We start from the raw sequence: 19228 nt of genomic DNA, 5'->3' as shown, positions 1-19228 counted from the left end.
TCCCCATAGTCTCCCTTTAAAAAAAGGATTTATAAACTAATTTTTCAACTGATTGGGGATTCCTTCATGTTTTAAAAATTATCATTTTATTGAAAAAGCACGTTGAAAATGTATAACTTGATGAGCAAGGATAGTTTTTTTGTTGGTTTTCAAAGTCAGTTTAAAGACGGTTTAGCAGCAAAGCTCAAGCTGTTCAAATTAGAATGTGATTTTTCTTTTTTTCTGTGTGGGCTTTTTGTGTTTTTGGCTAGACCTTTAATTTGTGAGTTGGAAAAGATGAATGAACATCATTTTGTTTCTGAGAGATGTTCTTAGTGGTTGTATTAGTTTGCTAGGGCAACTGTAACAAAGCACCGCAAACTGAGTGGCTTAAATAACACAAATGTTCTAGAGGCTAGAAGACCAAAACCAATGTATCGGCAGGGCTGGTTCCACCTGCGGCTGGGAGGACGCTGTTCTATGCCTCTCCCGTAGCTTCCGATGGTATGCTGACAATTTTGATGTTCCTTGGCTTGTAGAAGCATCACCTTGACCTCTTCCTTCACCTTCACATGGTGTTCTACCTGTCTATTTGCCTCCAATTTCCCTTTTACAAAGATACAGTCATGTTGGATTAGGGCCCACCCTAATGACCTCATTTTAACTTGATGAGCTCCGTAAAGACCCTATCTCCAAATAAGGTGACATTCTGAAGGCCCGGGGGTTAGGACTGCAACACATGAATTTGTGGGGGACACAATACAACCCATAACAGTTTTTTTGTTTGTTTGTTTTAAAAAATAATTTAGCTATCTTAAGTGTGGTGCTTTTAAGGGAAAGTCTACAAAAATGAATAGGAGGGTGTCCATAGAAACCATAAAGAAGTATTTTTTTTAAGTTAATACATTCATAGGATGAAAATGTCAAGAAACTCTTCTCGTCCCTAACTCAAAAGCCCAGCTCCAGAACTATTCCACTCATTCACCACCATAACACCTTAAAGAAGGTAGAGATAGGGTTATAGTAATGAGCCGAAGAGGTATGCCCGCAAACACTTTGTGAGTTTGAAAAGTTAACAGAACATTCTGGAAATGCATATTAAGAAACAGGTGATAGTTCTTGGATATCCAAGATGTTTCAAGGCAAGAAACTCAACCCTTGTTACTTGTGATGCCTGAGGGCCTGTGTCCTAAGCCCTTGCCTTTATTTTTCTTTCTGTTTTCCTTCTACTTTTTCCCTTTCCTGAAAACTCCATGTGGATTTAAAATGTCCCTACTTTCTTCAAACAGTTTGAATCCCTATCAGCCCATACTCAAAAAGTTTGATAATTAGGCCAATTAAAAAAAAAAACTTTAGGGCCGGCCCAGTGGCACAGACGGTGGGAGCTCCGTGCTCCTAACTCCTAGGGCTGCCAGTCTGATCCCCACATGGGCCAGTGGGCTCTCAACCACAAGGCTGCCGGTTCAACTCCTCGAGACCCGCAAGGGATGGTGGGCTCTGCCCCCTGCAACTAAAAATTGAACACGGCACCTTGAGCTGAGCTGCCGCTGAGCTCCCGGATGGCTCAGTTGGTTGGAGCGTCCTCTCGATCACAGGGCTGCCGGTTTGACTCCCACAAGGGATGGTGGGCTGCGCCCCCTGCAACTAGAAAACGTCAACTGGACCTGGAGCTGAGCTGCGCCCTCCACAACTAAGATTGAAGGGACAACAACTTGACTTAGAAAAAAGTTCTGGAAGTACACACTGTTCCCCAATAAAGACCTGTTCACCTTCCCCAATTAAAAAAATAATAATAGCTATTTTTTAAAAAAACTTTAAAATTAGTTTAAATATACAGTTGTACCTTTCAACGTTGCATTTTAATCAACATCTGTGTTGGTCAAGATGGTTTTGGATTGCAAACGATGGAAACCCAGCTTAACCTGGTTCAAGGAAAGAAGGGAGTTTATTGTGTCTCATAATGGAGAAGTAGGAGTAGCTTCAGGCACAACGGGATCCAGGGACCCAAAGGATGTCGTCAGGACTATTTCTCCCTCTTTTTCTCCGTCGATGTCTTTGCCTCGCTGTTCTCTAGGCTGGACTCACAGACTGGTCTCCCACTCCACATGGCCCCCACTTCCCAATGCTGTCTTAGCAACACCAGTGGCAAGGGAGTGTCTTTTTCCTACTATTTTTAATACAAATATGTGGAATTGCCTTGGCACTAAATCTATCAATGGGGCCTGGCAGTGAATCCCGTATTCCAATTGGCCAGACTTGGTCACATGCTCGTCTGGAGTGATGTGGATAGGAGATGGTCAGCATTCTCCCAGCCACATGGACTTGGAGAAGGGTGAAATTAAGGTGCTGTTATCTAAAGAAAGAGAGATGGGCTCTGGGCAGTCAAGAACAACCATTCTTCCGGAGCATAGATTTTTTTTTTTAGAGCAGTGAAAATACTCTGAATGATATTGTAATAATAGATGTATGTCATTATATGTTTGTCCAAACCCAGAGAATGTACAGCAGCACCAAGAACCCTAGCGTAAACTATGGACTTCGGTGATAATGATGGGTCAATACAGGTTCATCAGCTGTAACAAATGTCCCATTTTGGTGTGGGATGTTGCTAATTGGGGAGGCATGCATGTGCAGGGGCTGGAGGGATATGGGAAACCTCTCTACCTTCCCCTCAATTTTGATGTGATTCTAAAACTGCTCTAAACAAATAGAATCTTAAAAAAGAACCCACAAAAAACTCTGTCCACCATGTCTGCCATCTTGAAAAATCTAATAGCTGCTTCAGCCATATTCTGGTGCTCTCTGCTGCATTAGATATTGCTGACCACTCACACCATGAAACTCGACTGCCTTAGCGTCCGTGATCTCTCCCTGCTTCTGCTTTGACCTCTCTCATTGACCTTTCTGAGGCTCGCTGAGTGCTCACCTCTTAGATAAAGAACCTCAGGGCTCTGCCCTTGGGCCCTGCTCTTCTCTCCTAGTAGTTTTATCCTCTCTTATGTTTAATCCCCATCTGGATCCCCAAGCTGTAAACTCTAACTGCTTGCTAGCAATCTCTACTTGCATGTCCCATAGGTCCCTCAAAATTCCTTAGGATAGACTTATCTCGATGGCCTCCAATGACCATCTCCCATTATTAATACCTTTGTGTTGCCTTTCCCTGAGTCCTGTGTAGCCTTGTTAATGGATAGAATGTGGTGGAAACATCACCGTGTCAGTTGCAAGCCAAAGATTTAAGAAAGGCTGGAAGCTTCTGCTTTCATGTTCTTCGGAGCCCTGAACTACCATGCAAGAACCAAGGAGAGGCCGCTGGAGAGACCACATGGAGAGAAAGAAACACAGCTGTCCTAGCATCCCAGCTGAGACCAGCCCACAGCTGACCCATCAGCTGGTTAGAGCCACACAAGTGACAATTAACAAAACCAACAGAAGAGCAGAGCTCAGCTTGCAGCATCTTGAGAAATACAAAATGGTTGTTGTGTTGTCATTGCAGTTGAGGGTCGTTTGTTACATAGTAATAGATAAGTAAACATTCTCCAGATCTAAAGCCAAAGGCATTATCTTCCGCTTCAGACCTGTTTGTCTTCCTGAGGTCATAGTTTCATCTAATGGCACCATCACTCACCTAGGTACTCAAGCCAGAAACTGAGGCGTAATCCTCTACTCTCTCCCACCACTCCTATCCAACCAGCCACTATGGCATACTGGCTTGACCTCCTAAATATTTCTTGAATCTAAGTATTTCCCTCTTCTATTGCTCAACAACTTTGCTCTAGTTCAGATTCTGTTCTTATCTTCTCTCTCAACCTGTCTGTCTTCATACCTGCAGCCCAGTTCTTTGACCCATCTGCTAAACTGCTTCCAGAATGATCCCTGAGGAATGCTCACGCAGACATGGCAATTCTCTGCATAACAGGCTTCTGAGTTCCCTGCAGCCTATAGACTAAAGCCCAAACTCAACTATAAAAGGCTCTTTGAGATTGGCCTTCGTTATTTTTGCAATCCTACTGGTAACTACTTTTGACTTGCTATTATCAATCGAGGGTCAGACAGGAATCAGAAACTACACTAGTCATTAATGGAGATAATTTAGTATAAGTTGTTAACTAGGTATAAACGGGTTAAGGGTAAATAGAGAACTAAGGCATCAAAAAAGTAGCAACTGCAGGAAGCAACTCTCACTACGCCAAGGCAGGGGTGTCCAAACTTTTTTCAACGTTTTTCACCAAGGGCCATATGCGGTAAAATACACAAACGGGACAGAAGGGAGAGATTGCCGTAATTTAAACTTAGAAATGAGAAGAGGGGTCCCATGTTAATGAAACCCAAACTCCAAGGAGGGGGCTCTGCTCAGCTGGTGCTACTGTGGCTCAGCTTAGAGGGTGACCCTGTGGAGGCTCTTGCTGGTCCTCGTGTCTGGGAAGAGAGTTTGGTGTGATAAGGCTACAATTCCGTTTTGAAAAACTGCAAACTGGGTATCGCTGCTGCTCTGGGAAGGAAATGCAGATACCAGGGTGAAGTGTCGCTGGAATGAAGCTCATGGGAAACTTTTTCTTTCTCCAGCCTTGCAGGCTCCCTCTAGCACTTCCTGTTGCAGAGTCTGCCACTGAAACAGCTGGCAAAGCAAAGCAGACACGTAGTTTTGCAGTGCATCACGAAGCAGAGTACAGAACCTTAGGGTTGGAGCTGACAGACAGCGTCTTAATAACTGATGCACTTGCCTTGTTACTGTCCTTGGTCCTTGCTTTGCTCCCACCTATTTCAGGACATTTGCACGTTTTGTTTCCTCTTCCAGAAATGCAGTTCCCTCTTCTCTTTGCCTAGTTAACAACTAGTTTTCAAATCTCAGCTCAGTTATCACTTTCTCAAGGAAGCCTTCTTTGACTTCCCAAATGAGGTCAAATTCCTTTATAATAGGTTCTCTTAGCTTCTTTGTAGCATTGTCAATTACAGGTTTACATTTTGTGTAATTTTTTGATTAATACCCATTAGATCATAAGGTCATTAATCTCAACAGGAGGGACCATGTCCTGCCTCCCCCTGGATCTGTCTTGTGTCCCTAACCTCTAACATAGTAGCTGGCACAAAGTAAGGACTCAATAAGTATTTGTCCAGTGGAGTGAGAAGTGTAGTATAAATGGCCAAGGGAAGGTCAATACCACGCCTGAATGGGAATTTTCTGAACCACCTGCTTCCAGTAGCATCCCTGTTGTGGGTGCACGGAATAAGTCTTCCTCCTGCCTCTGACCCTCAGTATCTCAGTTCCCATCCCCTGACACCAGTGCTACTTGGGTTGTCATTCCGAGATGCTCAATGTGTACACGCAAGCAAAACAGATTATATACTTTCACAGAGAGGTGCTTCATTCTTCTGAACAACTGTTTCACTGTAGGAAAGTACCATAGTTTAACCAGTCCTTTCTTCAAAGACATTTAGGTTGTTTCCCATATTTTGCTTCTATAAACAATGCTGCAATGAATAAGCTGGTGCATAGAATTTGTGTGCATATGTGCAGTTATAAACGTCCACTGAAACACCATCTTTTACTTAAGAGTTTATGCAGAGATGGCAGGAAGGATCTGGCTTGGATGCCTGGAAAGCACCTCAAAGAGTGGGTGTTTCTAGATCAGACCTCCACTTTCAGAATCTAGTACTCATCCAGTCCTAGTTTGCAACTAGAATGTGGGGGCCACTTTGAAACTGAACTGTTCCAACCAAGCTCTGAAGGCACTCATGCACTAACTACAATGTCTTAGGCCTCTTTGCTGCATTCTTCCATATTTGTTTCTCGTTTCATAACGTGACAGATTTGTAATTGTTTGCTGTCACCTACACTAGACCATAAACGAGTCTAGTGGATAGCAGTTAACAAGCCAGACGAGGGCCTTGTTCTTAAGGAATTTTTACTTTTATAGTTTTTGTAAGGATTAAATAATGGAAGTTATTAGCAAAGTGATTAGTCGGCAATTTAAAATATTTATATGTATACATATATAATACATATCTACGTATATAAACGCGAGGTTGGAAGATTCATTATTCTTGCCGTGACTATTTTTTCCCCCTCTCCCCGTCCCCATAGTTCCTTTTGAAAAGCTGACACTTAAACCTCCAAGCGTTCCAACGATGCGCCGCCAGTAGGGGGCAAGAATCAACCAGGCGTGCCTATTTCCTAAGCAACAGTCAAACAGCATTCTCAGGATGACTTTACAAAAGGGTTACCAAGAAGTTAATTTGCTTATTCTGTGTTAGTTCGTATAATAAATTATTATTGTAAGTGAGAGGTGGTAGTGACAGACCTATTGTGCAGCAATCATTAATTGAGAGCAATAGTTTTGTTCAGGTTACCGGGTGTGTGAGAGCAAAAAAGACGTGGAGCTGACTTGTGCTCATACTCCTTAGGATAAATGGCAGTGGACCTGCCGAATTACTTGTAGTTTCATATTGAATAAAGTGCTCTGAGCAAGCATAACAAGCAGTGCATACGCAAACATTTTTTTCTAGGATTGACTAGGTAACGAAAAGCTTTTCAAAGTGACAGAGAAGCCACTAGGTAAACTTCCTGGACCAAAACCACGCACCAAAAGGGTTTCGAAAATAGCTTCGGGCCCCTCCTAGTCCGACTTTGAAAGCAGGTGTGGGACGCATGCGCACGGCCCACCCGCTGACCTGCTCGTGGACCCAGAGCTCCGACCTTCTTCCCGACAGACAGCAGGGGAGAAAGGGAGGAGGAACGGAATTCTCGCGAGGTCTTCCGAACGCCGGCGGAAGCAGTAGACACGTGACTCTCCTAAGCGGCCTTCGCTTTCCCCCTCCCCCTTCTCGGAAACCCGGCCCCCTCACCCCTCGCCCACCCCGGAGCCGCGGTAATGGACCGTTTGGGTTCCGGAATTCCCTCGGATCCAACCACTGGTACCGGGTCGGCGGGAGCCGGCGGAGTCCGTGCTTGGCGGCGAAGGCAGGGGGCGGTCAAGATGGGGGGGGGTAAATCATCTTCTTTCACCTAGGAGGGAGGCGGGGCGGAGAGGGGCGCTGGGCGGCGAGGTGGGGGAGGGAGGAAGTCATGTGGGGAGCGTGGCGCGCGGCGCCTCATCCGTCGCCCCACCCCCTCCCCTCCTGGCAGGGCGGGGGGGCTGGGGGGAGGGGCGTCAAGATGGCGGCGGGTAGGTAGGCAGAGCCGGACGCCGCTGCCGCTGCCGCCGCCACCACCGCCGCCTCCGCTCCGGTCTCCTCTGGTTCTTCAAGCTCTCGCCGCCCGGGAGAAGCTGTTCCGGCGTCGCATCCCGCGGGGAAAGTAAGTCTTTACCTCAGCCCTCTTCTGCTTCCACACTCGCCCTCCCGGACAGCCTCCCACTCCCACCCTCCTTACGGGGCCGTGTGGGGCCGGGCTGGGGGGGGGCCGCCACCTCACCCGGGTCTGGGGCCTCCCTGGCCGCCCCCTCAGCTGCGCGCCCCGGGGCGCTCGGGGGCATGGTCTCGGCGCTGGCTCCGGAGTGCTCGCTTCCTCCGCCCGTCAGCGCCGGGCCCTGCGGTCGCCGCGCGTGGGACTCTCGGGCCCCGGGGGCTCCGCTGTCCCCGGCAGGAGGCACCCCCTTTGGGCGGGGAGGCAGGGGCTGCGGACGCCGGCGCCGCTTCGGTCGCCCTCCCGGTTTTCCCCGCTCGACCCCTGCGCTGCGAGGTATGGGACGCGCAGGAAAGTGAGCTCCACGATCCTTCAAAAGTCCTCCTGCCGGGGCATTGCCGCCGGTTTAGAGCGAGTGCAGGAGGCGACAGGGTCGCCCCAGAGGGGGACCCCGCACCTGCAGCTCCCGGTTACCGCGCTCTCGGGGCGGTGGGAGAGGCACGAGGGACACGTGGGGGCCGCCTTCACGCCTCACCCGGCGAGGAGATGAATTTTGCCACCAGCTCGCTCGCCTCCCAGACCTTAAGCATCTAGGTGGAGGCGCGGGGCGGTGAGGGATTTGCTTACTTTGCAAGTGTTTGGCGTAACTAGTCTCTAAAGTTCCCCAATGCGCTGTAGCTGGTGGTTTCCCAGAAGTGGCTTGGGGTCAGTCTAACCGCGGAGCAGATTTGGATGTTCCTGAGTCCTTGTGATTGTTTCTTTCCTGACCCTGCCATCCAGCTCCTCCCCTTTCCAGCCCGGCTTTGTGCTGCTGTTTGGTTAATGTTTGCGGACCACTAACTTGATCCTCGCGCAGAGAAGCTCTTTTTATGTGCGTTCTCCGTGTACTGTGGGAGGCTTTTGTTTTGGGGAGTCGCTGGTTGAGAAACGTGGGAAAAGAACGGACGAGAAAATGAGTGAAATAAAGCAACGTTTTTATCCATTGAATTGCGCAGCCAATTGTAACCGCACCCGGAAGTTTGTACTGAACACGTGTTGATGAGGGAAGGTTAAAAACTGGGTCCCCTTTGACCTTTGAAAGTTGATTATTAGCAGTTTATGTTTCATATTCGCTAGACAGTCCGAATTAGAGACGGAATGGGGCTTTTCCGGAGTCGGCCAGGAGGGTCCAGGACGCTGTCAGAACCAGTTGCCTGGTGCAGATAGACTTAAACCTGCAGACGCTTAAACCAGCTCACAGTGCAGACCGATTCCATTTTCCCCCAGTTATCAGAACTGATTTTCGTAAGGTGTTGGGGAAACCATCACCATTGCATGAATGATAGTTTTGACAGCATTTCTAGGATAAAATGCAGGATTTGCTGCTGGTTCCTTGAGTGGGACATTAATTTTGCAAACAAGGGAGCATTTTATTTTCACGTTTGAAGAAGTTTTCAAAATTGACCTTATCAGAGAGGGCATCTTTACCGTTTTCTTTGCCTTGTGTGTTTTATCTTCCGATCTAACTGTATTCCCACACAATTCTCTTCAGAATTTTAAATGTATTTTACTTCAGTTTCTGGTGTTAAAAGAGGAGGCTTAGTGGCTTACAGTTTGTTCATTCATTTATTCATTCGTTTATTGAATGTGTATTATAAGGGCTTTGCTGAGATTACCATTTAAAAATGGGCGGTATGTGGAGATTTTTTTCATGCTTTTTAAAATCATTTGCCTCAAAGATTTGAGCTACAGATACATTTTGGCATTTCTTAATCTCCAAGTTGAGCTTTCGAGTCCTGCCACCTGTGAAGGATGAGAACACTCAGATCCAAGGTCTGGTCCTACCTTGTGACCTTTTTGTGAGGCTCTGTGGGTTCCCACGCTTTGCCTGCCTAAAGTTGATGTAAAGATACTTCCTGAGAGGAATTGCTTTCACATTAAATAGCCGATTAATAACCAAAACGATGTAATCCTAAAGTTTTTGCAGTGCTCTTTGTTTTTAATGCTAATCGACATTCACTTTGATGTGGTTAAATTTACTAAGTATTAATGTCCACCTTGGGATATCACTGAAATTGTAGATGGTAAAGATAGGCTCTTTAAGAACAGAAAGTATTTTATGAATAAGGTGGTACAAAACCCATCAAATTAACTTGCTTATTTATTTTTTGGTGGCAGTGTATAGCACAGCATTGTCAAGCCTTATTAGTGCATCTCACAGTAAGAAACACGTTTTACGTTGTGATCTAGTACATATATTCACATAAAACTGAAAAACTCATTTCGTGAAATGTTGATCCTCTACATGCCTGCGCACTAATTTTCTGTTCTGTACTGAAATATTTAAAACTACTGGTCATGGTGGACTAAATTGATTTGACAACTCACTGTGTTGTGGTCAGCAGTTTGAAAACTACTGATACAGGGTTAAGAGTACAGAATCTTGGAGGAATGTGGTGGTGTCAGACCTCCTGGGTTTGTAATTTTGCTCCATCCTGGCTTTGTTGTTACCTTATTAACACTCTCTAAGCCTCAGTTTCTCATCTGTGATTAGGGGGTAATGGGTAGCATTCATTCATGGGCTGTCTTGAGGGTTAAAGGAGAAAAAAGTCCAACCATATACTAAATCTCAAGACTAGCCATGTGAATTTGATGTAGTGTTCAAGAAAATTTGTTCATTTCCCCGCTGATTCTTTCCTGTGTTTCTTTTGTAAGGCATTTTTGAAACTTTGTAATCTGCATATTCCTTTGTGTATCCATTCTTCCTATAGGTTTTGAATGAGAGGAGGAGGGGCACTTCACTGAGCAGTTGCTCCCTGTACAGATTACACCTGAAACTAATGGAAAAAAAATACAGATTATATCCTTTTAGGTAAAGAAAACCCTCTGCAAGGAACTTTGTACCGACCTTTCTCTTCTGTTCTTCAGGAACCAGCACTCATTAGACACTTAATAAATACTTGTTGATGGACTGACTATATCAGCTAAATTCTAAGTGGATCATTATCCTTCAGATTCTTAAACTGTATGTCAGTCATCACATCTGGGCTGCATGAAAGCAAAGTTGAAGCTGAGTCAAAAATCAGACATGTTTATCATTATTGAGTAACAAGAAAAAAACTTTTGTTACTAAGTTCTGGCAAAATACTTGCTAAGTGGTATTTTCTGTGCACGTTTAAAGATGTCTACCAGTTTCCTTGAGACACACTAACGGATTAACTAGACAAGCTGGATGTGTGACACTTTTAGGTAAAAAAGGGAACTAGTCGGGCTGGGCCTGGTGGCTCAGGTGGTTGGAGCGCCGTGCTCCTACCGTTGAGGTCGTTGGTTCGATTCCCACATGGGCCGGTGAGCTGCGCCTTCTACAGCTAAAACTGTGAACAACGGCTCTCCCTGGAGCTGGGCTGCCCTGAGCAGCCGCGTGCTGGTGGGCTACCGTGTGCTGCCAGAAGCTGCCGGTGGCCAGCGTGAGTGGCCAGCAGCCAGTGTGAGCGGCCGGCAGCCCTCGTGAGCAGCCGGCAGGCAGCGAGAGCTGCTGTGAGCTGTTGCCCACTGCCTCAGCTGGGGGAGCGCGAGGCTCATAATGCCAGCATGGGCCAGGGAGCTGTGTCCTACACAGCTAGACTGAGGGACAACGGCTTGAACCGGAATGTGGAGGGGGGGAGAAGGGGAAAAAATAAAAGGGCACTAGTGTTTTATAGAACTTATTTGGAAGTTAATTATTGGATAGATTGCTACCAAATAGTTTGTATTCTGTGATACAAAGTTGCATCAGTGATATGGAAGAAAACATTTTTTGGACATGATACTAATGTTTATCAAAATGATAGTAACTAACATTTATTTCAAGTAATACAGCAATCCTATGAGGTAGGTTCTGTTTTTATTCCCATATGAAGAGGAGGAAACTGAGTCATAGAACTTACTACTTGATCATGTTATACTGCTAGTGGGTGATGTAGCCAATATTTGAACCCAGGTATTCTGCTTGCCTCCAGTCTTCTCAGAGTCTTCTCAGCCTGTGTGGTATGCTGCCACCACTGTGAAGCCATCCCTTGCATGTGCCCAGAGCTATAAAGACCTGTTTTAGGTCTCAACAAGGGGAACCTTGTCCTCCTCGGTAGGTTTCAGTGTAGATATTCTCAGTGGGAACTGGATCCTTTCATTCTTCTGATTGGCTATTGTTTCTCAGGATTCTCTTCCTGCCAAGGATGGCTCTTAGTTTCTCTCTACTACTGTGTCCTTGTTTTTTATTTATCATCGTCGCTTTCATAGTGTACTATTTTTAAATAGGTGATATTTTTCAAATGTGTTCGTAATAAAAATGGAGCCATTTTGTTGTCCATTGTTTGAGATGGAATCAACTCTGCTGTTAGTAACTTTTGGGTTTGTTAGATTGAATGAATTTTGAGTAGGTCACTGGTAGTGTCATCTGAAGTCTATGAAATCCTTTGTAGACACACTGTAACACAGTTCTCTTACACCTAACAGTATTTGCATTTATATTGTGCTTGGTGGGTTCAAAGTGAAAATGTTGTTTTCCCTCTCAGGAATAAATCCTACTTATTTGTAAAGTGAGGAGAAGATTAGATAATACAACCTTTTAAGGACTGTCACTTCAGAGCACTGAAATTATGTGAGTCTGTAGTAGTTTCAGAATGAACATGATTAAATAGTCAGGGTTTTTACCTGATGGAGTTAGAGAATGACACAGACGTTTCCTCTCTATCTTTTCCCCCTTCTCACTGCAAAAAAAAAAAAAAGTGCAAGTAGAGAATTTGTGCCCAATTGGCTAAAAGAAAGTATCCCTAGATTTTGTTTGTGTGTAAAATGTATATAAAATTAAAAAATCTTTCTCTTTAATAGCTTATAAAAGATAATGTCTTACAGACATTGTCACTACTAAGTCACTACTCAGATCAGCGGTCGCAAGTTGTGATTCCTATGAATGAATTTTGAGTAGGTCACTGATAGTGTTATTTATAACTTACCATCATTTCTTGTATGAACACCAAGTTTCTCCCCCAACTTCCTCCCTTCCACGGTAATATTTTTGTAATTTTAATGCTCATGATTCAGAAAGTATATTTCTTTCTTTCTTTCTTTCTTTCTTTCTTTCTTTCTTTCTTTCTTTCAAGTTAAAGTTTATTGGGGTGACAATGGTTAGTAAAGTTACATAGGTTTCAAGTGTACAATTCTGTTACACATCGTCTATAAATCACATTGTAATACATCATCTATGTATCACATCTATATACCACGCAGAGTCAGTTCTCTTTCCATCACCATATATTTGCAAAAAGTATATTTCAAAAAGCTCTCATGAATTCGCTAACATTTTTCAGTGATTTTTTTTTTTTTTTTTTTAATTTCATGAGTTAATGACTCTTCTGGACTTTTGAGTATAATTAGACAGGGCTTGGTACACACATATCTGATGGATTGATTCATGGTCTCAGGCCCTCCAAGGGTTAGGTGGTCTGTAGCTTTAGGAGTCACTGATTTCAAACAGTGTACTTTTTTTTCAAATGTAAATAAATCATTATTTCCAATATTTTAAAAGATGACATTTTGATAGTCTTAAGTTCTATTATTAATAATTTAGGTCAAGATTAGCCCACAGCAAGTGGGCAAGACCTCCTATTCCCACAGGTCATTGGTCCTAATGAAGTATTTTATGGGTTAAGGTGTTTTTAAAACACTGGTTTAACTCTCTTGGTACATATTTGTACTGTGTACTAGGATGATTTGTAAAGTATGGTCAACTATGTCTATATTAGAAAAAATGCATCCTCTTTATTGTAAATCCATGTTGGACATTTCTCCTGTTTGTCTCTGGCATTCATTTCCTTCATACTATTGTCATCTTGCTGTCTAATATTCCATCCCCCTTCCAATTTTAAGTATTGAAACTTCAAGGTTACCAACATTTAATTGATCTACTCATTGGAAAGAATGCATGGGCTTTGGGAGTTTGAACAATCTAGATCTGGGTGAGTGACCTTGGGCAGGTAATTTAAGCTTTCTGAGCTGCAGTTTCATCTCTAAAATTATAATACCTGTCTTGCTTAGGGTTGTTGTGAGCTTATGATGTATACGAAGACCTAATACTATGTCAGGCTCGTAAAAAGATAATCAGTCACTATCAATTCCATTCCCTTCCTCCTTCCTGCTCAAAATGTTTTCTTTCTTAGACTTCTTTTCCTTTTTCTGAAAAAATTTGGGGAAATCTCCTTTGTGCTGTCTGTCTTTCCTCCCATCCTTTAAATAGTAGGTCTGCTCTTAGTTTCATTTCTGGATATCTGTGATTTTCTAACTTAAACTCATGTTTCTGTTAAAACTTTTTTCTAAATGATACACAAGCTTGTGTGACATAGACCTACCGAGTCGAGGGTTCTTGTTAAATATCTTGCTTTAATCTAAACCAGTAGATGTGTGTTGGAAGTCACGGTCGTGGCATTCTCGGCTCACACCTTTCTTTTTGTAGGACATAATGAAACACTGACATTTAATTCTGTCGCGTAGCCCGAGAACAAATGGACTAACTGAAAATTAGTGTATTATGTAACATAAAATTAGTTTTTTGAGAAAAACAAGCAGAGGTTTCCCATAAGTATGTTTGTATATATAAATTGGTTATTTCAGATAAGTTAATGAGAAAGTTTAAATTGAGAAAGCTCTGTTAAGCTTTTGCTCCATTTTGATGGCAGAATACTCTGATCTGGCTCCTAAGAGTACAGTTAGGAAACCCCAACCTAAAATGTATTTGCTTACTGCTAAGTAGGCATTTCCCCCCCAAGTCCACATAACTCATCATTTAGGTTTTCTGGGCTCAACTTCTGTTTACTTTCTTTTGGCTTAACTCTAAATTATCCATCAACTCATGCTTTTCTGTGTGTGTGTTTCATAGTTTCCCTTCTGCTTTGAGCTTTTATTTAAACCTGGTCTTACGAAGTCTCCTTCCTAAATATCTTGGAATCCATTATTCCTTCTTTCTCTTTACACCTCGCTGTTGTAGCACCTCTCTCTCCTGGTATGCTGTAACAGTTTCTTAAGAAGTCTCCCTGCTGCTGGGTGGAGAGGGTGCCAGTGTCTTTCACGCCTCCATGAACTTGAATACACTGTCCAGAAGATCCTTGTCAACCTGGTGACTCCTTCCTTGAGACTCAGGTCCACTGGCATCTTTGTAACTTTTCTGCCTTGGCGAAGTGCAGTGCATCCTGTGTTCCCACAGCATTTTGTAGACCGGAATCTTGGTGTGAGTTACATGCTTCGCTGCCGTTTCTGCATTAATGTGGACTTTTGGGGATCAGAGACGGTTCCTCCTTTTTGCCTGACATCTAGCAGATTCTTCATAACTAATGAATGGATCTGGGTGAAAATGTTGCTTTATATTTAGGAGAGAGTTATTTGTCATTGTAAGTTTTTTATGCTAATATTTAATACTTTGTTCTAAAGATGGTGGAGCCAGGGCAAGATTTACTGCTTGCTGCTTTGAGTGAGAGCGGAATTAGTCCAAATGACCTCTTTGATATCGATGGTGGAGATGCGGGGCTTGCAACTCCAACACCCACTGCTTCAGTTCACCAGGTAAGAGTCTTCCAAGGCTTCTGTAAAAAGGAGGCTTTTTCTTAATTTTAATTTCTACTTATAAAAGTAGGTATTATTAAGCCTTAATTTTAAATATGCATGTGAATATTATTTTTATGTCGAGTCTTCAATTCATGATGTGGAAAAACATTTGCAATGAAAATCAAGACATTTTTTGCTTTGGTATAAGTAAGAAACCAATTGTTTATAGAGTCTTGCGGGAGACAGTTTATTGCCCTAATAGTTGTCTTTGTACTTTGTAGTAACATTTTTCTGAGGTTTCACTATACACATTATCTAAAGGCAAAAATAAGATTCTGGTGGTAGTGTAGTTTTTGTGAAAATGTTATGCCTGTAAAGATTGTTACTTTATATATACTTGGTACCACTGATTTTACATTCCGTTAATGTAAAGCTTTACTTTTTTTTTTTTTTTTTTTTTTAAATAAATACATCTCTTGTTCTTGAAACGGAATTCATTGCTGTCATTCTTTATTTCTTTTTCTATATTTTTTCTCAACAGTCTGTGCCACTTAGTACATTAGAACTAGGTTTGGAGACTGAAGCAGCAGTTCCTGTTAAACATGAACCAGAGACGGTACCTACTCCAGCACTATTAAATGTTAGGGTAAGAATTACTTAGAGTTGGCATTATTACTAAAATAGTTGAGGATTGTAGTAAGAAAGTAACTTGATGTGAAACAGTTTTATCTCCTAGTTCTGCTTTTGCTACTTCTTTCCCAATAGTCTACCCTCACCTCCTACTTTGTAAAACCCATTTGTTTCATTCTTATGGTAGTTATATTGGTCAAAAGATAAATTGGCTAAAACTGAAATTTATTTTCTTTATGGCAAATAATAAAGAAATTCATGAAGTAAAGATGGAACTATACATTATCCACAACACTTTTCATTTTTACTTATTTATTTCGGCTTTTGTCCATTGGTATATATAATTTTTATGTGATTATAATTGTGCTTTAAATATGGAGTTCCTCTGACCTTACTTTAAAACATAGCAATTATGAACTTAAGCCTAGTGGTATAAACATTATTGGACAAACTGGTTAAAATTTGATAACTTGTCACAAATTATTGTTGAGAGTTTTATTTAAAGGTGATAAATAGTATCTAGAAGATTCTTGTTACAAGAGTCATGGCGAAATAAAAAAGCTCATGGAAGAAAGGTAGTAGAAATATACTTAAATTTATAAAAGTATCGCAGTTATACTTTAGTCACGGTCATATTGTTATCCTCAAATCTTGACTTTTTTGCATTTTTTCCAGCATTAAAAATGCTGTGTAGCTTTGTTTTAGGCTCAAAGGTAGCACCTACACGATCACCAGTATTTGTAATTTACCTGGTTGGATCATTTGTGTGACACAGGAATTTAAAATTCTGCTTGGTGGTTTTATCTTGTTAACGTTTTAAATACTAGTATAGTCTGTGTGACAACAAAGCCTGGACAAAAATCATAGAATGTTAGAGAGGGAAAAGGGTCCTCAGAGAGCCTGGGCCTCCAGAGGTGAAGAGGTTTACCTAAGGGTATCTGCCTAGTCGGGTGGGCGTGCTGGGATTAGAAAGTCTTTCTGGTCCTGTTCCTTGTGCTATCTAGGGTCACTGTATATCACAGCTTAGGATAGTCCCATTTTATGCTTGCTATCCCCAACAGTTACAGAAAATGGCGCACTACATACAACTATACCTTTTTTTCCTCAGTGGTGTGTTTTAGCTTGCTAGTTTAATTAAAAACAAAGTGCCAATGCTTAGATAAGAATAAAAGTCTATTTTAGATTTTTTAGATGGCTTACTGTGTTTATGGATATAGACTACAGTAGAGAATAAAGCATTTTTCAGTGGTGTGATGCATATGGTTTTCTTTTTTAGCAGCAGCCTCCATCTACTACTACTTTTGTGCTGAATCAAATAAATCAGCTTCCAACCTTGGGATCTACAATTGTAATGACTAAAACACCACCTGCAACGACGAATAGGCAAACCATCACTTTAACCAAGTTTATCCAGACTACTGCAAACACGCGCCCTTCAGTGTCAGCGCCAGCAATACGGAATGCCATGACCTCTGCTCCTTCAAAAGACCAGGTTCAACTGAAGGACCTACTAAAAAATAATAGTCTGAACGAACTCATGAAACTGAAGCCACCGGCTAATATTGCTCAGCCAGTTGCAACAGCAGCTAGTAAGTCTCTCTGTTTTCAGTGGTGTCAGCTGTCTGCCTTTGGTAAGATTTGTCTCTGCTTTTAAGGGTTTGCTTGGGTCTTAAGAGAACTGGACATGGAAGAGGTAATAACTTCATCACTCTCTACACTTAACACTGTTTATACAATTCAAGAGAAGCAAAAATTTAGAAACCTTAGTATTTAGCTTTAAAATGAAGTATGGAATCACCAAGTGGCTTCATTGACATGAGATCTCAGTTTTATATATTGTGAGCATTTTTCCCAGTCCTTTAAATCAGTGCTTCTCAAACTTTATGTGCCTATAAATCATTGGGGATCTTGTTCAAAAACAGAATCGGATTTAGTAGGTCTGCAGTGGGGTCTGGGAGCCTGCATTTTAACAATAACCTTTTTGGAGTTATTGTTGCTGGTGGTCCTTGGACCATGTTTGAGACAACAGTCTTTGTGTACTTTGATACTTTGACACTTTGACTTTTGCAGTTTTACGATTTTGCCTGTCATTGGCTTCATTGCTGTGGATAGTTGGGTTTTTAGTAAATTCTCTTAAAATACATGCACTCTCGTTATAAAATAATTCATGTTTCCCTGAAGAGTGAACACCCATAATACTTAATTTTTGCGTTATTGAGATATAATTTACGTACCATAAAATTTACCCTTTCAAAGTGTACAATTCAGTAGATTTTCGTATATCCACAGAGTTGTGCAATTGTCACCACTAGCTAATCCATAATACTTTAAGGATAGGTTTAGATTTAAAGGGAAAAAGCTCAACAATGGTTTGATCACACCTTTTTAGAAATTCATTTGTGCATAAAGGATATAGATTTTATAGATAGTTTTTCTGCCCTGGAGTGGCTTTTTTGTTGTTGCTCATTCATTCTACACTTATTTAGAATGATATATAAATATCATTGTGTCTACTGTGTGTCGAGCACTGTTCTGGGGTTTTGAGGCTAAGGCTGGGAAGAAAACTTGAAATTTCTGCCTTCATGGAATTGTCATTCTAGTGGAGGAAACAGTATGTTATATAGTATGTCAGATGGGGGTAAGTGCTACGGTGAAAAATGGAAAATGGGGTATGGGGCAGGAAGAGGTTATAACTTAAAGTGGAGTGCTCAGAGCTTTGTGTTTAATAAGGTAGTTTTTAGGGGTAAAATAGAGTTCATCTCTTTTTTAAACTTTGGCTTTATATCAAATTTTAGTAGTATAGTTTTAGAAATGGAAAAATGTGAACTCTTAAGAGGGATATTCTTTCTTTCCCTTCTCCACTGAACTCAGTCTTTGAGTCCCTGTCGTAGTAACGGTGATGGGCACTGTTGGCGATGCTAACTCTGACCTTGGTTATATCCTGATCTGACCACTATTTTTTATCGTTGCATAGGAATAGGTGCCTTTTTCTTTTTTAAGAAGTTTCTTGGGGTTGTAGTTTTGGATTATGGGGATAAAATGGAGCTTTATGCTGATTTATACTACACAGTATGAGTGTAGCTGCTCATCAGGCCCTTGGAACGAGGCAGTGTGTATTGAATAGCTAGTCCCCCTTCCAAAGGACTTTATTTTTCTGACTGGGAGGTAAGTTTTCATACCTGATACAGACCAATATAGAATTTTGTAGCAGAATTGACTGCTTGGAAATTATAATGTGCTTGTGTTTGTAAAGTAGAGGGCATGGGGCACTCCAAAGGGAGGGGCAAGAAGTGTTTGTAGGATGGTTGTCGAAGTAACTTTGTCTCCAGTGACAGATGCAATTAAAAGTCAGGTGACCTCATCTTTATATTTGGGTCTATACTGTTATGCCCTTATGGCTATAATTTTATTCTCCATGTCATTGCCCTGAAGTAACTACAACTTGGCAGCTACGTGCTGGTTGTGAAATCATTTTATTTTATTTTATTTTTTTAAATAACAAAACTTTATTATCTTACAGTTCTGTAGGTCAGAAGTCTGACACTGATTCCATAGGCGGAAATAAAGATTTTAAAGCAGGACTGCTCGCAGTCATTGTAACTGTCTTAATACTGACTTCCGTTTTCTGCTGTGGAGAGCAGGACTGGCCCAGACCTTGCTACAGTGCAGGGCAGCCCTTGGAATGGTTCCTGGGAGACAGGGGGTGATCCGCAGTTAGTGGAAGCT

The 19228-nt window shown here is 42.1% G+C and overlaps 1 protein-coding gene across 2 annotated transcripts in view; it reads left to right on the top strand.

Annotated features, from left to right (window-relative positions):
* Positions 1 to 6756: 6756 nt before the first annotated feature.
* The window catches only part of SBNO1 (strawberry notch homolog 1), a 48780-nt gene continuing 36308 nt past the window's right edge, over positions 6757 to 19228 (top strand). The window contains exons 1-4 of one of the 2 annotated variants that reach the window (XM_019734050.2): positions 6757 to 7273; positions 14759 to 14890; positions 15414 to 15518; positions 16782 to 17091. In XM_019734050.2, coding sequence (XP_019589609.2) covers positions 14759 to 14890; positions 15414 to 15518; positions 16782 to 17091 — 547 coding nt within the window. In that variant the 5' untranslated portion in view covers positions 6757 to 7273. Of the gene's footprint in view, positions 7274 to 14758; positions 14891 to 15413; positions 15519 to 16778; positions 17092 to 19228 lie in introns of both variants that reach the window. The other variant, XM_019734049.2, reaches the window with a different exon arrangement.

Source organism: Rhinolophus sinicus, linkage group LG16 (genome assembly GCF_036562045.2).
Source record: "Rhinolophus sinicus isolate RSC01 linkage group LG16, ASM3656204v1, whole genome shotgun sequence".
NCBI classification, from domain to species: domain Eukaryota; kingdom Metazoa; phylum Chordata; class Mammalia; order Chiroptera; family Rhinolophidae; genus Rhinolophus; species Rhinolophus sinicus.
Note: the sequence above shows the minus strand (reverse complement) of the source record. Positions and strands in the feature narration are given on the sequence as shown.